The 18,703-nt window shown below is 38.3% G+C and overlaps 10 protein-coding genes and 1 non-coding gene across 11 annotated transcripts, besides 1 other annotated feature; 7 read left to right on the top strand and 4 right to left on the bottom strand.

Annotated features, from left to right (window-relative positions):
* Positions 1-335: 335 nt before the first annotated feature.
* DET1 (acid phosphatase DET1) lies at positions 336-1,340 on the top strand (the record flags this gene model as incomplete). Its single annotated transcript, NM_001180359.3, has 1 exon — positions 336-1,340. The coding sequence occupies one exon, from the start codon at positions 336-338 to the stop codon at positions 1,338-1,340; it is 1,005 nt and encodes a 334-aa protein (NP_010336.3).
* A 583-nt stretch (positions 1,341-1,923) lies between these two features.
* On the top strand, positions 1,924-2,670 carry TPI1 (triose-phosphate isomerase TPI1; the record flags this gene model as incomplete). Its single annotated transcript, NM_001180358.1, has 1 exon — positions 1,924-2,670. The coding sequence occupies one exon, from the start codon at positions 1,924-1,926 to the stop codon at positions 2,668-2,670; it is 747 nt and encodes a 248-aa protein (NP_010335.1).
* A 321-nt stretch (positions 2,671-2,991) lies between these two features.
* Positions 2,992-3,156: an origin of replication (ARS418; Autonomously Replicating Sequence).
* An 87-nt stretch (positions 3,157-3,243) lies between these two features.
* VMS1 (Vms1p) lies at positions 3,244-5,142 on the bottom strand (the record flags this gene model as incomplete). Its single annotated transcript, NM_001180357.1, has 1 exon — positions 3,244-5,142. One exon carries the CDS (start codon positions 5,140-5,142, stop codon positions 3,244-3,246), a length of 1,899 nt encoding a protein of 632 aa, NP_010334.1.
* Positions 5,143-5,447: 305 nt separating this feature from the next.
* Positions 5,448-6,536, bottom strand: HEM12 (uroporphyrinogen decarboxylase HEM12; the record flags this gene model as incomplete). Its single annotated transcript, NM_001180355.3, has 1 exon — positions 5,448-6,536. The coding sequence occupies one exon, from the start codon at positions 6,534-6,536 to the stop codon at positions 5,448-5,450; it is 1,089 nt and encodes a 362-aa protein (NP_010332.3).
* Positions 6,537-7,819: 1,283 nt separating this feature from the next.
* BAP3 (amino acid transporter BAP3) lies at positions 7,820-9,634 on the top strand (the record flags this gene model as incomplete). Its single annotated transcript, NM_001180354.3, has 1 exon — positions 7,820-9,634. One exon carries the CDS (start codon positions 7,820-7,822, stop codon positions 9,632-9,634), a length of 1,815 nt encoding a protein of 604 aa, NP_010331.3.
* A 451-nt stretch (positions 9,635-10,085) lies between these two features.
* Positions 10,086-10,418, top strand: RPC11 (DNA-directed RNA polymerase III core subunit RPC11; the record flags this gene model as incomplete). The annotated part of the gene is made up of 1 exon (NM_001180353.1): positions 10,086-10,418. The coding sequence occupies one exon, from the start codon at positions 10,086-10,088 to the stop codon at positions 10,416-10,418; it is 333 nt and encodes a 110-aa protein (NP_010330.1).
* A 349-nt stretch (positions 10,419-10,767) lies between these two features.
* HEM13 (coproporphyrinogen oxidase) lies at positions 10,768-11,754 on the bottom strand (the record flags this gene model as incomplete). Its single annotated transcript, NM_001180352.1, has 1 exon — positions 10,768-11,754. The coding sequence occupies one exon, from the start codon at positions 11,752-11,754 to the stop codon at positions 10,768-10,770; it is 987 nt and encodes a 328-aa protein (NP_010329.1).
* Positions 11,755-15,026: 3,272 nt separating this feature from the next.
* Positions 15,027-15,722, top strand: NRG1 (transcriptional regulator NRG1; the record flags this gene model as incomplete). Its single annotated transcript, NM_001180351.3, has 1 exon — positions 15,027-15,722. The coding sequence occupies one exon, from the start codon at positions 15,027-15,029 to the stop codon at positions 15,720-15,722; it is 696 nt and encodes a 231-aa protein (NP_010328.3).
* A 973-nt stretch (positions 15,723-16,695) lies between these two features.
* On the top strand, positions 16,696-16,794 carry SNR47. The gene has a single exon (NR_132160.1). It is a non-coding gene; the product is annotated as an SNR47 (small nucleolar RNA).
* A 398-nt stretch (positions 16,795-17,192) lies between these two features.
* YDR042C (uncharacterized protein) lies at positions 17,193-17,795 on the top strand (the record flags this gene model as incomplete). The annotated part of the gene is made up of 1 exon (NM_001180350.3): positions 17,193-17,795. The coding sequence occupies one exon, from the start codon at positions 17,193-17,195 to the stop codon at positions 17,793-17,795; it is 603 nt and encodes a 200-aa protein (NP_010327.3).
* A 186-nt stretch (positions 17,796-17,981) lies between these two features.
* Positions 17,982-18,593, bottom strand: RSM10 (mitochondrial 37S ribosomal protein RSM10; the record flags this gene model as incomplete). The annotated part of the gene is made up of 1 exon (NM_001180349.1): positions 17,982-18,593. The coding sequence occupies one exon, from the start codon at positions 18,591-18,593 to the stop codon at positions 17,982-17,984; it is 612 nt and encodes a 203-aa protein (NP_010326.1).
* Positions 18,594-18,703: the final 110 nt, after the last annotated feature.

Below are 18,703 nucleotides of genomic sequence, written 5' to 3'. Positions count from 1 at the left end.
TCATTCACCCTTGTTACTTTCTTGCTATTGACTTAACTCTTATTTACTCGTCCATATATTATCAATTGCATATATATACATATACATATATATATTATCATCTAGATTAATTACCGTTCATATCATAACTCATTCTGAACAAATAATGATCGAGTACCCACCGCGGTTAATGTCCCAGTTTTCATTTTTACCCGATATCCTGCAGAGACCGAGAGGCATGAAAAAAAAAAAGCTAGTTCTCAACTGCATTAATTGCAGCTCGTATTCATGGTTCAACATAAAAGAACTTACGCTACAGCATTCCATTTGAATAACTCAGAGTATTAGTAAAAGAAATGTGTGAAGAGAATGTTCATGTTAGTGAAGATGTTGCTGGCAGTCACGGTTCTTTTACGAATGCCAGACCTAGGTTAATTGTACTAATAAGGCATGGGGAAAGCGAATCAAATAAAAACAAGGAGGTCAATGGTTATATTCCTAACCATCTGATTTCTTTAACGAAAACAGGTCAAATCCAAGCTAGACAAGCTGGTATTGACTTATTACGTGTTTTAAACGTAGACGATCACAACTTGGTGGAGGATTTGGCTAAGAAGTATATTAAAGATGAAAGTAGCAGGAGAACTTTACCGCTGAAGGACTATACCAGGCTGAGTAGAGAAAAAGACACAAACATAGTTTTTTATACATCACCCTATAGAAGAGCAAGGGAAACATTGAAAGGTATTTTGGACGTCATCGATGAATATAATGAATTAAACAGTGGTGTTCGTATATGTGAAGATATGAGATATGATCCACATGGTAAACAGAAACATGCATTTTGGCCGAGAGGACTTAATAATACTGGTGGTGTTTACGAAAATAATGAAGATAATATTTGTGAAGGGAAGCCTGGAAAATGTTATCTGCAATATCGGGTTAAGGATGAGCCAAGAATAAGGGAACAAGATTTTGGTAATTTCCAAAAAATCAATAGCATGCAGGACGTTATGAAGAAGAGATCTACGTATGGTCATTTCTTCTTCAGATTCCCTCATGGAGAAAGTGCGGCAGATGTATATGACAGAGTCGCCAGTTTCCAAGAGACTTTATTCAGGCACTTCCATGATAGGCAAGAGAGAAGACCCAGAGATGTTGTTGTCCTAGTTACACATGGTATTTATTCCAGAGTATTCCTGATGAAATGGTTTAGATGGACATACGAAGAGTTTGAATCGTTTACCAATGTTCCTAACGGGAGCGTAATGGTGATGGAACTGGACGAATCCATCAATAGATACGTCCTGAGGACCGTGCTACCCAAATGGACTGATTGTGAGGGAGACCTAACTACATAGTGTTTAAAGATTACGGATATTTAACTTACTTAGAATAATGCCATTTTTTTGAGTTATAATAATCCTACGTTAGTGTGAGCGGGATTTAAACTGTGAGGACCTTAATACATTCAGACACTTCTGCGGTATCACCCTACTTATTCCCTTCGAGATTATATCTAGGAACCCATCAGGTTGGTGGAAGATTACCCGTTCTAAGACTTTTCAGCTTCCTCTATTGATGTTACACCTGGACACCCCTTTTCTGGCATCCAGTTTTTAATCTTCAGTGGCATGTGAGATTCTCCGAAATTAATTAAAGCAATCACACAATTCTCTCGGATACCACCTCGGTTGAAACTGACAGGTGGTTTGTTACGCATGCTAATGCAAAGGAGCCTATATACCTTTGGCTCGGCTGCTGTAACAGGGAATATAAAGGGCAGCATAATTTAGGAGTTTAGTGAACTTGCAACATTTACTATTTTCCCTTCTTACGTAAATATTTTTCTTTTTAATTCTAAATCAATCTTTTTCAATTTTTTGTTTGTATTCTTTTCTTGCTTAAATCTATAACTACAAAAAACACATACATAAACTAAAAATGGCTAGAACTTTCTTTGTCGGTGGTAACTTTAAATTAAACGGTTCCAAACAATCCATTAAGGAAATTGTTGAAAGATTGAACACTGCTTCTATCCCAGAAAATGTCGAAGTTGTTATCTGTCCTCCAGCTACCTACTTAGACTACTCTGTCTCTTTGGTTAAGAAGCCACAAGTCACTGTCGGTGCTCAAAACGCCTACTTGAAGGCTTCTGGTGCTTTCACCGGTGAAAACTCCGTTGACCAAATCAAGGATGTTGGTGCTAAGTGGGTTATTTTGGGTCACTCCGAAAGAAGATCTTACTTCCACGAAGATGACAAGTTCATTGCTGACAAGACCAAGTTCGCTTTAGGTCAAGGTGTCGGTGTCATCTTGTGTATCGGTGAAACTTTGGAAGAAAAGAAGGCCGGTAAGACTTTGGATGTTGTTGAAAGACAATTGAACGCTGTCTTGGAAGAAGTTAAGGACTGGACTAACGTCGTTGTCGCTTACGAACCAGTCTGGGCCATTGGTACCGGTTTGGCTGCTACTCCAGAAGATGCTCAAGATATTCACGCTTCCATCAGAAAGTTCTTGGCTTCCAAGTTGGGTGACAAGGCTGCCAGCGAATTGAGAATCTTATACGGTGGTTCCGCTAACGGTAGCAACGCCGTTACCTTCAAGGACAAGGCTGATGTCGATGGTTTCTTGGTCGGTGGTGCTTCTTTGAAGCCAGAATTTGTTGATATCATCAACTCTAGAAACTAAGATTAATATAATTATATAAAAATATTATCTTCTTTTCTTTATATCTAGTGTTATGTAAAATAAATTGATGACTACGGAAAGCTTTTTTATATTGTTTCTTTTTCATTCTGAGCCACTTAAATTTCGTGAATGTTCTTGTAAGGGACGGTAGATTTACAAGTGATACAACAAAAAGCAAGGCGCTTTTTCTAATAAAAAGAAGAAAAGCATTTAACAATTGAACACCTCTATATCAACGAAGAATATTACTTTGTCTCTAAATCCTTGTAAAATGTGTACGATCTCTATATGGGTTACTCATAAGTGTACCGAAGACTGCATTGAAAGTTTATGTTTTTTCACTGGAGGCGTCATTTTCGCGTTGAGAAGATGTTCTTATCCAAATTTCAACTGTTATATAGAAGAGCAAAAAATTGCCAAAAAAAACAACATTTATTCATTTGAAATATAAAATTTGGGCTTCTATATTTTAATATTGCTTTTCAATTACTGTTATTAAATGTAAGTACTGTGTCTATGAAAATATATGCAAATGCTAAGAAAAATCCTAAAAATTTGAATATGAGATATTCCTCAGTATTTCTTTTTCATCCTTTCTTCTGCGGCTCTAGCCCTTTGTTCTCTCATCAATCTGCGTCTCTGTTCATCGGTCAAAGAATTCAAATTTTGTTGCTGAATTGAAGGAATATTGGTTAACTTTTTGCCTGGACCCCTCTCTGCATCTTTAGCAAATCTTTGTTTTTCCTTGGCGGCTTCTAATTCCAATTTAATCAGTTTTTCTGCCTTTTCATTCTCTATTGCTTTTTTCTTTTCATTGATTTCATCAACTTGTTCTCTGCTCAATGGCTGACCGATATGAGTTTCGTCCCAATTAGTGAAAGACTCTCCAAGATTGTATCTTGCAATTTGAAACGCGTGTCTCACGTCGTCGTTTCTATTCAAATCCCACGCAGTCCTTCCTAGTCTGTTCTTGATCGTTGGATCGCATTTAATATTTGAGAGCAAAATCAGTGCCATCTGTTTCATCCCTTGCTGCGATGCATAATGTAACATGGTAGGGGTTAAGGAATATTTACTCTCAGGCTTTAACCGAAAGTTTCCATCAAGCTTATTCTTTTTTAAGAAGGATATCAATAACGGTGCCCTTCCTTTCTTCAGCAGAGAAATTATTTCTTCTGTTTGGATTTCTTCCAGTAACGGTTCTTGTTTTTCTTTAAATTCGTCCTTTTTGTTCGACACTTCTAACTTTTGTACTGTTTCTTTCACTGCCAATGGTTCAGGCTTAGGTAATATTTTCAGGTAGGAAAGTTCGCACCATGCCTTCTTCAATTCTAATACAGTGGGCCTGTTCGTGGTAAAAGGGAAGCTCTTTATCCTTTCATCACCCTTGTTCAGAACGGTATTATCAGTAAAAATTTTTTTATCACTGACATTGCGAGCTCGAATAAAAATATTATCACACTTTGACAGATAAGGTTCCCAGTCCTTCAACACACCCTGTATATCTGTTTTTAAAGCGCTTTCATTGTACCTACGAAGTGCTGAACCGGCAGAGTTAGCTTTTCCCTTTGCATTGTCCATTGCTGACTGAGAACCACCTTGCTTCCTTCTGGTAGTATACCTGTGAAACGTCTTGTGCTCTAAGAAATTGACCGCTTGCTCAATTAAGGTTTCGTCCTTCTTGTGCGCGTTCCCCTTGACATTGAGTCTTTGATGAGAAACAATTGCTCCCGCAAAATGTCCACCTCCCACCATAAACAGAGCTGAAATGGCCATTGGGTTCTCTTGCGAATTCCAAAAAGTCAAAGCTTCATTGGGGTTGGAAAGACTCCTTTTATTAAATAGAGACTTATAAATCGCCAAGACCTCATTCTTTTGAAGATACTTCGATTTGAAATAAATGTAGGGCGATTGGGTATTAATATGGCTAATAGCATCCGACTCGTCTTTTTGGAACCCTAATTTCTGCAAATCATTTTCGATTATAGTTTCCATATAATTATTAGTTTGTAGGTCCGGGTCCCGATCGCTGGCTTCCTCACTTTCTTCGTGATCGCTTGAAGTTTGCTCGCCGCCAGAATTTTCGTCTTCAGACTTGATACCATGCTCCTTAGAAATCAGCGCATCGAATTCCTCAACGGATAGGATATCCAGCCCCCTAAGGTTACGCTTAACATTCATCAAATGATAATCAGTCTGGTAGTGGGCCTTTTGTTCATTTCTGGAATCAAAGCTCATTTGACAAACACTACAACGCATAACATTTGATGTGACCTTCTTTCTTGCTATTTGGAGATCTCCAGACTCCTTGTTTCTATCATTATCAGATGTCTTCTCTACTTCAACTTCTCGCAGTGTGGAGTCAAAGCTCATCAATTTCAATGAATTCAGAAGTTGCTCAGACAAATCAAAAATATAAAGATCATTCTTTTTTAGTGAGCCAGTCATTTTACTCGCCTTTTGTGAATTCATGCTATTGGAAGCTTGTCAACAGGCGTGCAGATCTTTTGAAAATCCTTTTTCTTCGAAGGAAAGGTGATATGCATTCTCATTTATTTTCATATACCTTCATCTTTTATTTTCTTCTATTTAAGATTTTGTCACTACATCCATTCAGAGAACCTGCAAAAATAAATATCTGAAAAAAAAAAAAATCGTAATAAATATACAGAATATCGAAAAAAGAAAAAAGGCCACTTTTGAACGTTGTGAAAAAGATATTATTTACATAAACGTATATTATCACTTATAACACTATAAGAATCAATATTTCCACATTACTTCGAACCAATTCTGTGGCACTCCTCCAAGAAAAACTTGATGACGTCTGGATCCATGAAAGGGTGGGTACCGTGACCGAAATTAACAATGTAGCGGGACTTCCCACCTCCAAAAGCCTCAATCATCTGTTTAACTTTCTTTGTTATTACCTCTTTAGAACCATACATGACGCCAGGATCCAGGTTGCCCTGCAAGGTGACACGGTTCTTGTTTATTTTTACCGCTTCTCTTGGGTCCCAGGACCAGTCCAACGAAACAACGTCAAATCCTGAACAGCATAGCTTGTCCAAAGCATACCACGACCCTTTCGCAAAAACGATCATAGGAATCTGTTCCATGATACCTAATTCTTGCAATCTTTTAGGCACTCTTTCGGCAATTTGTCTTAAATATGGTAGGGAAAACTCATCAAAATCTACAGACGAAAGCTCACCACCCCAACTTTCAAAAACTTGTAGTATTTGAGCACCCGCCACGACTTGCTGACTCAGAAACTCCACGGCCACATCAGTGATTTTTTGTAATAATTTGTGAGAAAGCTCTGGATACATGTTAATCCATTGTTTGGCAAATCTGAAAAGACGGGATCCACCGCCTTCCGTCATATAAACCATTAGAGTCCAAGGTCCCCCGCAAAAGCCAAATAAGGGAACCTCACCATCCAACTTGATCCTTGTCATGGTGATTGCCTTGAAAGCCCAATCTAACTCTTTCAAAACATCAACCTTGTAGTCTAATACCGTTTGGAGGTCTTCCGGATTTCTTAAAGGTTCTGGGAAATGTGGACCTTTACCTTCGAGCATCTCGACCCTCATACCCATGGCTTGCGGAATAACTAAGATATCACTAAAAATAATAGCAGCATCAATGAGGCCTCTATAGCGTCTTACCGGCTGGATAGTAATCTCAGAAGCAATTTCCGCATCCCTGCAAGTTTGAAAGAAATCACGATTGTTTTTCACCTCGTGATATTCCGGCAGGTAACGACCTGCCTGGCGCATTATCCAGCATGGCGGTCTCTCGACTTTTTCACCCTTTGCGGCTCTCAATATCAAATCGTTTTTTGGAGCTGGAAAGTTACCCATAGCGTTATAACCTGTTCTTTGCTTTATTTTTTTTTTTTTTGTTCTTCCTTTTCTCGAAGAGAGCTTACCAAACACAATTCTGAGATAATGCTTGATGAATTGAAGAACCTATCGATCACTCTATGTTACCTTCGTCTGGAACATCACTAATTCGAGCGGTAAAGATGAAAATGGCAGAACATTTCGCTGGCAAAATTAAAACTCTTGCCTCATTTTTTTTTGCTTTCCTCTCCTGCCGCCAAAAACCCCGAACCCTGTCCTGTATATACGAGAAACATTGAAAAAGATCGTGTATGATAGCGCCAAGATGGCGGATAAACTAACACTATTGACAGGTTGAGGCCAAGGATATATTACTTGCTAACAGAAAGAGATACTGTCACCACAATTGCCCGCGTACGTATACTACAACATGTTCTCTATATATCACCCACTCTTTCGCAGTGCTACGTACGCCAAAAACGCGCGCATGGAAGTAAAGAAGTTTTTTCTTTTAAGAGCGAAGCTCCATTAAAAGCCTTGAATATAAACTAGTGCGAAGTAGTATGATCCGAAGACACCAATTGCTGGTGCAGCATAGGAATATGTGGCGTCCGAAAAAGAGCCTTTAACAATCCACGGCGAAACAAGGCACCGCTGTGCATTTAAAACATGCCGTTCCCGTACCAAGTTATATTGTTACGGATGAATCCAAAATAATTTGTTAAAAAATGCTGCCGTTCCGTCCCATTGAGTTTTATTTTCCTTCTCATGGCACCTTCTTCGTTTCTTCATCCTGCATTAGACTTACTAGTGTGCTTGCCGGATGCGTGCTTTTTTTTTCCGGCCGACACATATCGCTGAGCTGGAAGGACACCTTTTAATGTAGCCGTGCATGCGGCTCCGCGAAAAGAGCTCTGCTATATTTCTCTACCTGAACTTCGAGCCGCGATCAACGAAAGCTCTCATCCAAGGCTCGTTTTTCTTGACAGAAGCATGACAGTAAAATATGCGGTCATTTTCGACTGCAAGTAGTTCAGCTACCATCCCCAGGTTTACACAGTTTTTTTTTTAGTCATAATTGCCTTTTTCTGGCGCCTCTGTTGATCTTGTCTTTTTCGCTAAAGGATAGATATATTAGCAGTGAAATTCATTTCAGTGGCAGTATGTAGTTTGTTCTTGCGTTTCCTTGTGGTAAATCGGAAAAACCGGGCATTAAAAACTACGTTGTAATTAGCGTGGTTACTATTGATGGATTGGCGAAGTAAGATATTGTTTCTTAATATTTTCTTTCCCCTAAGGTAATGTCAGATCCTATAGTAACGTCTTCCAAAATGGAAAAAAGTGCAGAGTTTGAAGTAACAGACTCTGCTTTATATAATAACTTCAATACATCAACAACAGCTTCACTAACTCCGGAGATTAAGGAACATTCTGAGGAATCTCGCAATGGGTTAGTTCACAGATTCGTCGACTCATTCAGAAGAGCCGAAAGCCAACGTTTAGAAGAAGACAATGACTTGGAGGATGGTACCAAATCGATGAAATCTAATAACCACTTAAAAAAGTCAATGAAATCTAGACATGTTGTAATGATGTCTTTAGGTACAGGGATAGGAACAGGTCTTCTAGTTGCCAACGCCAAAGGTTTGAGTCTTGCAGGCCCGGGGTCTTTAGTCATCGGTTACGTTATGGTGTCCTTCGTCACGTATTTTATGGTCCAAGCGGCTGGTGAGATGGGTGTCACTTATCCGACGCTTCCAGGTAACTTCAATGCATACAATTCAATCTTTATTTCAAAGTCGTTTGGGTTCGCGACCACTTGGTTATTTTGCATTCAGTGGTTAACTGTGCTACCGTTGGAATTGATTACTTCTTCCATGACCGTCAAGTACTGGAATGACACAATTAATGCTGATGTATTCATTGTCATTTTCTATGTGTTTTTATTGTTTATCCACTTTTTTGGTGTTAAGGCATACGGTGAAACGGAATTTATCTTCAATTCCTGTAAGATATTGATGGTTGCAGGATTCATTATTTTATCAGTCGTCATCAATTGTGGGGGAGCCGGTGTGGACGGCTATATTGGCGGCAAATATTGGCGCGACCCTGGTTCATTTGCAGAAGGCAGCGGTGCCACTCGTTTCAAAGGGATATGTTATATTCTAGTATCTGCATATTTCTCCTTCGGTGGTATTGAATTATTTGTTCTTTCCATCAATGAGCAGTCTAACCCTAGAAAATCCACTCCTGTAGCCGCGAAGAGAAGTGTATATCGTATTTTGATCATTTATTTGCTGACAATGATTCTAATTGGGTTCAATGTTCCTCACAATAACGATCAATTGATGGGTTCCGGTGGCTCCGCAACGCACGCTTCACCATATGTCTTGGCAGCCTCTATTCACAAGGTTAGGGTCATCCCCCATATCATTAATGCTGTTATTTTGATATCAGTCATCTCTGTTGCGAACTCTGCCCTTTATGCCGCACCGAGATTAATGTGTTCCTTGGCTCAACAGGGCTATGCTCCAAAATTTTTGAACTATATTGATAGGGAGGGAAGACCTTTAAGGGCCTTGGTAGTGTGCTCTCTTGTTGGTGTCGTTGGCTTCGTCGCCTGTTCTCCACAGGAAGAGCAAGCATTTACATGGTTGGCAGCCATTGCAGGTTTGAGTGAACTTTTCACATGGTCAGGCATTATGCTTTCACACATTCGATTCAGAAAAGCGATGAAAGTCCAAGGAAGATCACTTGATGAAGTCGGCTATAAGGCCAATACCGGTATATGGGGTTCATACTATGGGGTTTTTTTCAATATGCTTGTCTTTATGGCCCAATTTTGGGTCGCACTGTCTCCAATAGGAAATGGCGGAAAGTGTGATGCTCAGGCATTCTTCGAGAGTTATCTGGCTGCCCCGCTATGGATATTCATGTATGTTGGATACATGGTTTACAAAAGAGATTTTACCTTTTTAAACCCACTGGACAAGATCGACTTGGACTTTCATAGAAGAGTTTACGACCCTGAAATAATGAGGCAGGAGGACGAAGAAAATAAAGAAAGGTTAAAGAACTCTTCAATATTCGTCAGAGTCTACAAATTTTGGTGTTAGTGCATAATAAATAGCATTTTAAATATTTGTATATTATATTCATAAACGAAGTAACACAAGCATGAAACTGTTGTTCGGACCGAACCACCTTACTCAACGTTGTCTAAATGATTTTGTGTTGCTCATGTCATAGCATTCAACTACAGATGAAGGTTTTTAGCGCCACTCCCATTAACATTTTCAAATCCGAGTATTGAAAAAAAAAAAAAAAAAAACTAGAGCAAGTGAACGAACGGGAAAATAAAAAAATGGCAGATGAAATTTTTGGACATCTATTATTACATGGCAAGATGATCGATATAAAATTCAAATCCAGTTCAAAAGAACAGTAGGAAAAGTTTTATCCAAAAGCATAACCGAGAATCTTCTTTCTGGAAAACGCATACGTTATATGGCTATATAAGCAAAAGAGTTCGCATTCATTGGTAAAACGTAAAATACATAATTTAGGATGCTTTCGTTTTGTCCTTCGTGTAACAATATGCTACTGATAACGAGTGGCGATAGTGGTGTATATACATTAGCATGCCGTTCATGTCCATATGAGTTTCCTATAGAGGGTATAGAAATCTATGATAGGAAGAAACTTCCAAGAAAGGAAGTTGATGATGTTCTTGGTGGTGGTTGGGACAATGTGGATCAAACCAAAACCCAATGTCCCAATTATGATACTTGTGGTGGTGAGAGTGCTTACTTTTTCCAACTACAAATTAGGTCAGCTGATGAGCCGATGACTACCTTTTATAAGTGTGTAAACTGTGGTCATAGATGGAAGGAAAATTAAGAAGTCCTTGAATATAAGATGAATTTTCTAAGAATAAAAAGAGTAATAAAAACATCTTAAAATTTGATTAGAAGGCATGATCGCATATTGAGAATGAAGGCTGCTGCCATATTTTTAGAGCAATAGATACTGATATAATTTTTGATCCTGCACGTACTGTGAACTTGCATCATAAATAGGACGCAATAATTAATATTTTTAAGAATAGAGATCCTGTATCAATTGAATTTGAAGAATTATGTAAAGGAGGTATAATAAATAGATAAAAAAATGTATAAATAAGTGGTCGAAATAATTAAATCATCATTGTCATTGAGATCATAAAATCGGTCTGCTAAAGAACCTTGAATTATTTAACCCACTCTCTTGGTTTGGTGGTAACTTCTAGTAATTTAGCTTCTCTGGAACCAGGAGCAGGGTGGTGGTTGTATAACCATGAAGCATGTTCAGGCAAACTCATCAAAATTGACTCAACTCTAGAGCCTGGGGTTCTCAAACCGAATTGGGTACCTCTATCGTAGATTAAGTTGAATTCAACGTATCTACCACGTCTAATGGCCTGCCATTGTTGTTCTTCCTTTGTATATGGCATATCTTTTCTTCTCTTGACGATAGTCAAGTAGGATGGCAAGAAAGCATCGAAACAGTCTTCAACCATCTTCAATATTTCTTGTGGGTCACGTTCATCATAATCGTCAAAGAATATACCACCAATACCACGTGTTTCCTTACGGTGGGTAATGTAGAAGTACTCATCACACCATTTCTTGAAACGTGGGTACAAAGCAGTGTCGTGCTTGTCCAAGGCATCCTTGTGCAGTTGGTGGAATAATTGACCGTCTTCTTCGTATAAGTAAGAAGGTGTCAAATCAGCACCACCACCAAACCACCAAGTTTGTGGGGTCCCATCTTGGTTCCAAGTTTCGAAGTAACGGTAGTTTAAGTGCGTGGTTGGAGCGTGTGGGTTAACGGGATGAATGACCATACTTAAACCACAAGCGAAGAACTTGACACCGTCGGTAACTGGCAAACCAGTCTTTGGATCTTCTGGTAGACGCAGATTCTTATGATCAGCTTTCATGGCTGAAACGGCCGCTGGGCTCAATTGACCATAAACAACGGAGACATTAACACCACCTTTTTCGAAAGTTGTACCGTCTTGGATAACCATAGAGGTACCACCACCACCATCGTTACCACGGGTCCAAGTATCAGCGTGGAACTTAACAGTATCGATGGATTCCAAACCTTGCGTGATTTCAGCTTGTTTGCGACGGATAAGAGCTTCCATTTGTTGTCTAATTGGAAGATTCCTTGGATCTTGAGGGGCAGGCATCTTTATGTGTATTTAATTGTGTTCGAAGAGTTCGGTTTGCTATGTTTGATTTGCGAAAAGAAAGCTTTTGATATGCTCAAAAAAAGAAAACCCGGAGAATAAAAGCTTAACAAAGAAAGACAATAGGTGGAAAAAAAAAGGAAAATCCGTGTCCTTATATAGCCTTTCGAAACGAGAACAATGGGCAAAGCAAGCTTTATCTTCGGATCGTCCGTCAGCGCTTTGGTTGCAGTCTTATGCTTTGTTCAAGCTGGAGCGTTATTGGTGGGAGAACCAGAAAAGGCGAAAGCGTAGCGTTCTTTGAAATTTGGCTTCTGTTCCTGCGACTCGTTTAAAAGTAGAAGGGCCCGCGGAGCCGCTGTGAAAGATTTCTTTTACTCTTTCAGCGCAGAAATCTCGCAGGAGCTCAGCAGAAAGTGCCTATGACGGTAATCCCAGGGGCTAATGGTGTGAAGGCACTTTCTAAACAATTGAAATTAAAATACCGTGCCTATAGTAACTTTTTTTTACGCTGTGAACCGTTCAACACACAGTAAAAACTCCGCAGGAAATGGTTTGAAGAATCTTAATCACGAATTAGGCGTATTGTTTTTCCCAACAGTGAACGAGAGGACAAACTCCAGAGGATTTGCGGGCTTGATGATAAAATGTATTGTTGAAAAGATCGCGAATGCAACAATTACGGTGGGGAGAAATATCAACAAAAGGGCAAGGCTATGCCTTCTGGAAAGTGGCAGACTTGCACTTTCCTCGAAAAGAAAAATGACCGCAAGATCCGGTTGTTCTCAACCTTCTACATTAAGACATACTTCTACGATTTTCGAATGCCGAAGCAACTATCGCTGAAATTTGTCATGTCAAAATTGCTACTGGGGGAGAAGAATATATATGGAAGTAATTATTATTTACGTTGCTGAAATGGCAGGTTAGACGCATGTTTTGCAAAATAAGTGGTTTTGAAAAGAATTGATACTAGGAATCGGTGCAATACCTTCTACCTTTCTTAATAGGTATTCTTGAATAATCTACCTCACTTTCTGTCCCAGATACGAGATGTCGAGCGCCTCGAAAATAGATATCGTTTATTACGTTAGATACGGAAAGGTCTACGTGTCATAATAAATTGCATCTGGATTGCGATTTTGGGTCATGCCTAACTGGGAAAATATTTACATCTCCATGTTCTCATTCTGCCTTTGCTTTCCTTCAAAACATGGTTTTCAATTCAACCTAGGGTCTACCGCGGAACCATATGTACGCCGTAAATGCGAGTGTTCTTGAAAGGTAGTAATGTGTTCCCTCTCAATATGTAAGTCCTTCAAGAGTATGCACTTGCAGTTGCACTGTTTCGGGTAATTATCCGTCATTAAGAAAAAGATGCTTCCACTTTCTCGTGTTTTTACGCACAATCGTGCCATTTAACCGGAAATAGACTCCATTGCATTGATTGCTCTCATAAAAATTATAGCCCGCGTTTGATACTTGTTTAAAATAGGTGTCGACAAAGTTAGTTTCTGTCTTCCATTTAGTTTTTACAATATGACACGTCAAATAAATCTTTTCGATTTAGTTAAAAGAGTTACCTGGCGATAGCCTTCTGGTAAAACACCTATTCATAAAACAATCTTAAAAAACCAAAAAATTACCAAACAACTATGTAGGACATATTTTTACAGTTCATAAAAACGCTTCGAGCTGCCGATATCGGTATCAAACACCAAAATATACATAGTGCTGGTTTAAGCCAGAATATCTTGGTGAAGCTGCGCCTATATGCCTTGTATTTAAAACAAGTCACGAAAAGCTATTGCCAAAGGAACATAAAAACTCGTATCTATGTTATATTATAAAAAAGATATAATATTTATATATTATTATTAATATTATTTTTTAGTTCCGAAAGGAGAAACTTATAATTTTTATATCATTATTTATTATTATTTTTAATTTCAACTCCTTTTATACCTATTACTGCATGTGGAGAAAAGATTAAACCAGGCGAGGCAATTTACACTTATTCATTGAGATAAGATGAAAGAGCCACGCCTCGTTACATTTAGGCTACATCATATAACAACTAGTCCCAGCCTCCCCCCTTCCCCACCTTGGAGTACTTTTCTCCAGAAATAGAAAGCTAAGAATCAAAATCGCACCATTACGTATGAGCTCATTTGCCGTCTTTTCCCCGACAATCCGGCACAAAATCTGGCTACCCGTCGTATGTATGGTAGACGATATTATGTACTCTAGTAATGCTATGTACGAATAGTTTCAGACGGGCACAGGGACCTAGAACGCCAAGCGCAAAAAAAAGCTGATAGGAATTCGACGTCACGAACCCTTGGAGTAAAAGAAAACTAAAATATACGAACTTCGCGGAAAATAAAAAACTTTTCCTTCAGTTGTTCCTCGTTCGAAACAGTAATCTACACGGACCGTTGCTTATTTTTAGCCAGATTCTAGTTAAATAAAAAAAAAAGAAATAAAATTAAAAAAAAATTAAACTGTGGCAGATAAGCCTTTCTAATCGAGGCAGTGTGTTTCTTTTGACTTCACCGTTTGTCTTCGCATAGTTCCCCTAAATATTCTAACTAGAAAAATCGCTAGTATTTTTCTACTTATAAGTTGATTTTCCGCATATTTGTCTTTGAAACGTTTGAGACAGGGAAAACTCTGTTTTCTAAAAGAGGAAAAAGCAAAATGAAGTATTGGCTTGGTTGCGGTCAACACCCTCAGGGAAAGCCAAGAAATGCTTTTTACTGTTTAGCAGTGAAAAGGCCGCACCGGAAAAGAAGGGAAAAATTCATTGGGTCTAGATTTTTCTTATCGGTAAAAGACTATGGCCTCTTGAGGACCCTTAAGCGTGAAACGAAACGCGTTGAGCGCGCAGAGGGGCTTCGCCGCCGGTCAGGGTGTTTGGGGTGTTTTTTCTTTTAATTATTCTCTTGGCAGTGTCATCTTTCTACAGTCTGGCTGCAGGCTCCTTTTCCGTTATTCATATATAAGGAAGAGAACTTTCCAAACCCAAATTAAAAAAAATTTGGTTCCCATCTCTTAACTAAAAGAAATTATATTACTCCACCTCGTTTACAGTTTTTTGATGCTATAAGGGAATTCTGCAGCTTTTGAAAGTAAAAATCATATCGTATACGATTCTGCAAAGTATTATTGTACTGTAATTCCTACCATTACGGCGCCTTTTTCTACCATTCACCTTTCTTGGATTGTTCCTCTCGACCAGCATATTACTACCCTTCGCAAACTTTCAGGCAATGTTTTACCCATATAACTATAGTAACCTCAATGTTTCTACTATGCCCGCACTGCCGGGAATCTCCGCATTTGATGGAATGCAAGATGAAGAAAACGTTGAAATAAGCCCGGAAAGAAAATATCAGACGCTACTACCAGTTCTAACTAATTCTCATGTGGTAGAGAATGAACTAAAACACAAATTAAATAAGACTGCTTTTGATTTCCGATACCAAACCAAATCAGAAAATGGCTCTGAAAAGTGGGAGCCAAAATACTTAATAACGCCTAATTTACAAACAAGAAGCGTCTCTTTTGACAATTCATCGGTACAATATAATTCAGATTCATCCGAAAAAAGCTCGCTATCACAACTAACTTGTAATTCATCAATAATACAACAGCCTGAGAACGGAATAGTTTCTAATGATGCATATAATAAGATGGCAAATAGTAGATACTCTCTGAAAACGCGGAAGCAAAGAACAGATCCAAGAAATACGTTATCAGATGAGGAAGACCTTGAACAAAGGCGCAAATACATTTGCAAAATTTGCGCAAGAGGATTCACTACATCGGGTCATTTAGCAAGGCATAATAGAATTCATACGGGCGAAAAAAATCATTGTTGTCCGTATAAGGGATGCACGCAGCGATTCAGTCGACATGATAATTGCTTGCAACACTATAGAACACATTTGAAAAAGGGACAATAATTGACGGTATACCCGTGTTTTTCTCATTAGCAGTACTACTATTCCGCACTTTACATCATTTTTTATAAACTCATGCATACATACATTGTACTTCAAAAGATTTTTTTTTTTTTTTGGCATCATAAATCACTTTCAGATCAGTTTCCTTTCAAACGCGCGGCATTAAGAAAACTTTTAATGTCAAAAAAACGGAAGCAAAAACCCCTCCCTTCCGCTTAAGATCATGTCTGGACATTTTAGTTGTAAGGCTGCGCCTCGGTAGCAAGTAGTGCTGCAACAAGGCTATTATGCCACCTAAACAGACCACTTTTGCTTAATACGAGACTGTGACTACCTCCTGACTTCCTGTCATAACAAAAAAACAGACGTCGCTGCATTAACATTTACAACCCCAAACCTTCTTCATTCATTGCTTTTCTTTTAGAAACTGTGGCTTTTTGACATTTGCAGTTTGCATAGTTACTTTTTGATCACTAACAACGATATATTATCGTTGAACAATTTACTACGCAAAACAGTTCACGTGATGTACGTCAGATAATTCACTGAAGGTACTACCTTTCGAGCATCTCTTACAGCAATGGTAACAGCTCATTGAAGAAGAAAAAAATAAGACAAATTTTTTTAGAGCTGCAAGCGTTTTACTAGGCATCAGAACTGTCTCCGAACAATAGTATAGTTAATTATTATACTTCAACCCTAGAAGAAATACCCGAAGATGTAAGGATGTTTTTGTTCCTATAAGCTTTTTTTTTTCACAAAATTTTCATCCACTCTACGTCTTCCATACGGTCATATAAAAGGTGCCATATCCTCGGCCAAGACAAAAGGCTTCAGCTCCATATCTTTTGAAATCATGTAAACGCATGGGGCTCAAGTACTGAGCAAAGTAGGAGAAAGGATATTGAACATGTTCAGAAGAACGTGGTATCTTTTTCCTTATTATACATTCTCTTGGCGAGTGATCGAAAATATATATGATGATATCCTATAACAACAACAACATGAATTTCTTCGTCCGAATCCTTTATAGGTGGAAACAAACTTTGACAATAGCTTTTTAACACTGATAATATATTTTCGCGTCATTCTTGCTGATTTTCTTTTTTCTTATTCTTATTGTGCTTCATCCTCCATCTTCAATGGCGGTAACGTAAATCAGAGTAGCTTTCATTTTCTTTATTTCTGTTTCTGTTTCGCGTCGGGATAACAAAGCGTACTTACTAATGGCTATTATTTTTGCTAATGACACAAAATCCTGTTACCAATTTCCAAGAAGAAAGGCGGATAACAGGGAAAAATTTGAATCTGTGTATCTGCAGTACAAATATTATATATTGGAAGAACACGCACTTATATCTTCTTCATGTTTGTCATTTTATTAGAAACTTTACTATTGAAAATAGCGAATCAACAACAGCTAACAAACGACTAGGTCTCTAAGAGAAAAAATCTTTTTCTTTTCACAACATGGAGCAAATATTATATAATCAAAGCCTTAAAATTTCTACCCTTTCTACTTTTCAAGGTTTAAAGTTTCTAAAGGTCCTCATTTTTTCTATTTTCCAACAACTATTTTATAACCCAGTTATACAATTATTCGGAACGAAAGCCTCAATAATGGAATCTGATTCCACTACTCTGCTCGAAAGTAGTTGGAGTACTGAGCGAAACTTTCTCAATATGAATTCAGATTCCATATCTGCTACCAAGAATGTTTTTATATTATTTTTTACCATTTTCAGATTAGCGGAGTATATTGTATACAAACTCTCTGACCAGAAGTATCGGTTACACACATCCCTGAATGTCCAACATTTCAGGTGGAATTCGAAGAAGAATACAAACAGAAAAAGGACACTTTCCTTTAGCAAAGCTTACTTACCAAGAACAAATATACTACCGATTTTTGTAGCCGATGGACTAAAAAATAGATTCTCAGGCCCGCTACCTGGTAAGTCCTTGGAAAGCTTCCAGAAACTAAATTTATTGAGCGATAACAATATTAAGCGGTATGCAGTACCAGGAAACAAAGCAGTGAACACACTTTTATGGCAAGAGCAATACTCATAACGGGCCGCAATATTAGTACAAAATTGTTCATCATATAGTTAAAAAATATAATTAAACTTACTTATAAATTCAGTATAACCATTTAATCTACTACTTTTTGCCCCTCTTCTTCACCTATTTTATTTACAAGTACGAAATCTTTTCGGTCCCAAGAACCAGCGTAATTATAGGATTGCCATCATCTTTTTACTTCTTTTCCAAATGTTTTTTAAAATCGGGGCTATCCAATAGTTCCAATACTTTTTGTCCGACAGCACTAGTTTGAGCTTTATCATCGTTTCTCAGAGAATACAATTCATCGATATTGCTTAGTGATTTTTCGAGGCCATTGGCGTCCGAACCCAAGTCCAGCGATATTTCGGACCTTTGAAAGAAGTTACATTTCATTCCGACGCCTGCCATAGAGTGCTTCGTAATGTAAGCTATCAACATCTGTAGCACTTCGGGGTTCGTATCCCAGGCCCTAATGAGCCTCTTATGTGTATGTCTTTCAAAATTCTCTTTGGATTTAGCGTGCACGAAAGGTGATTTTATTACAGTCCACCTTTCTCTTCTCGTGGGCAAAGGTTTAGGACCTGTCAATGGGATACCCAAATAGTAACCTGTTCTAAGTATGAAGTCTGAATAAAAATCGAGGTTTTCATTGTCATACGATCTTAACTGAATGTCTGCAACTAAATCACCATATTTGATAGGTAACTTTAAAGGAGCATAGTAGACTGCCTCTACATTTACAGGATATGGGCGCGTCGACTGTGTTCTGATAAATGATCTTAATGCAATGGTATTTCTAAGCATTGGCCAATGTTTTTCCCCCTTTTCTGATTTTGCACGGTTCGCATAATTCTAATTTGTACCAAATAGTTTCATTTCATGCCCTTTCTTGCATTTTTTCCTTTTCAAAAGAA

The sequence above is a fragment of the Saccharomyces cerevisiae genome, chromosome IV (genome assembly GCF_000146045.2).
Source record: "Saccharomyces cerevisiae S288C chromosome IV, complete sequence".
NCBI classification, from domain to species: Eukaryota; Fungi; Ascomycota; class Saccharomycetes; order Saccharomycetales; family Saccharomycetaceae; genus Saccharomyces; species Saccharomyces cerevisiae.
This window is presented reverse-complemented; position numbering and strand designations above follow the sequence as displayed.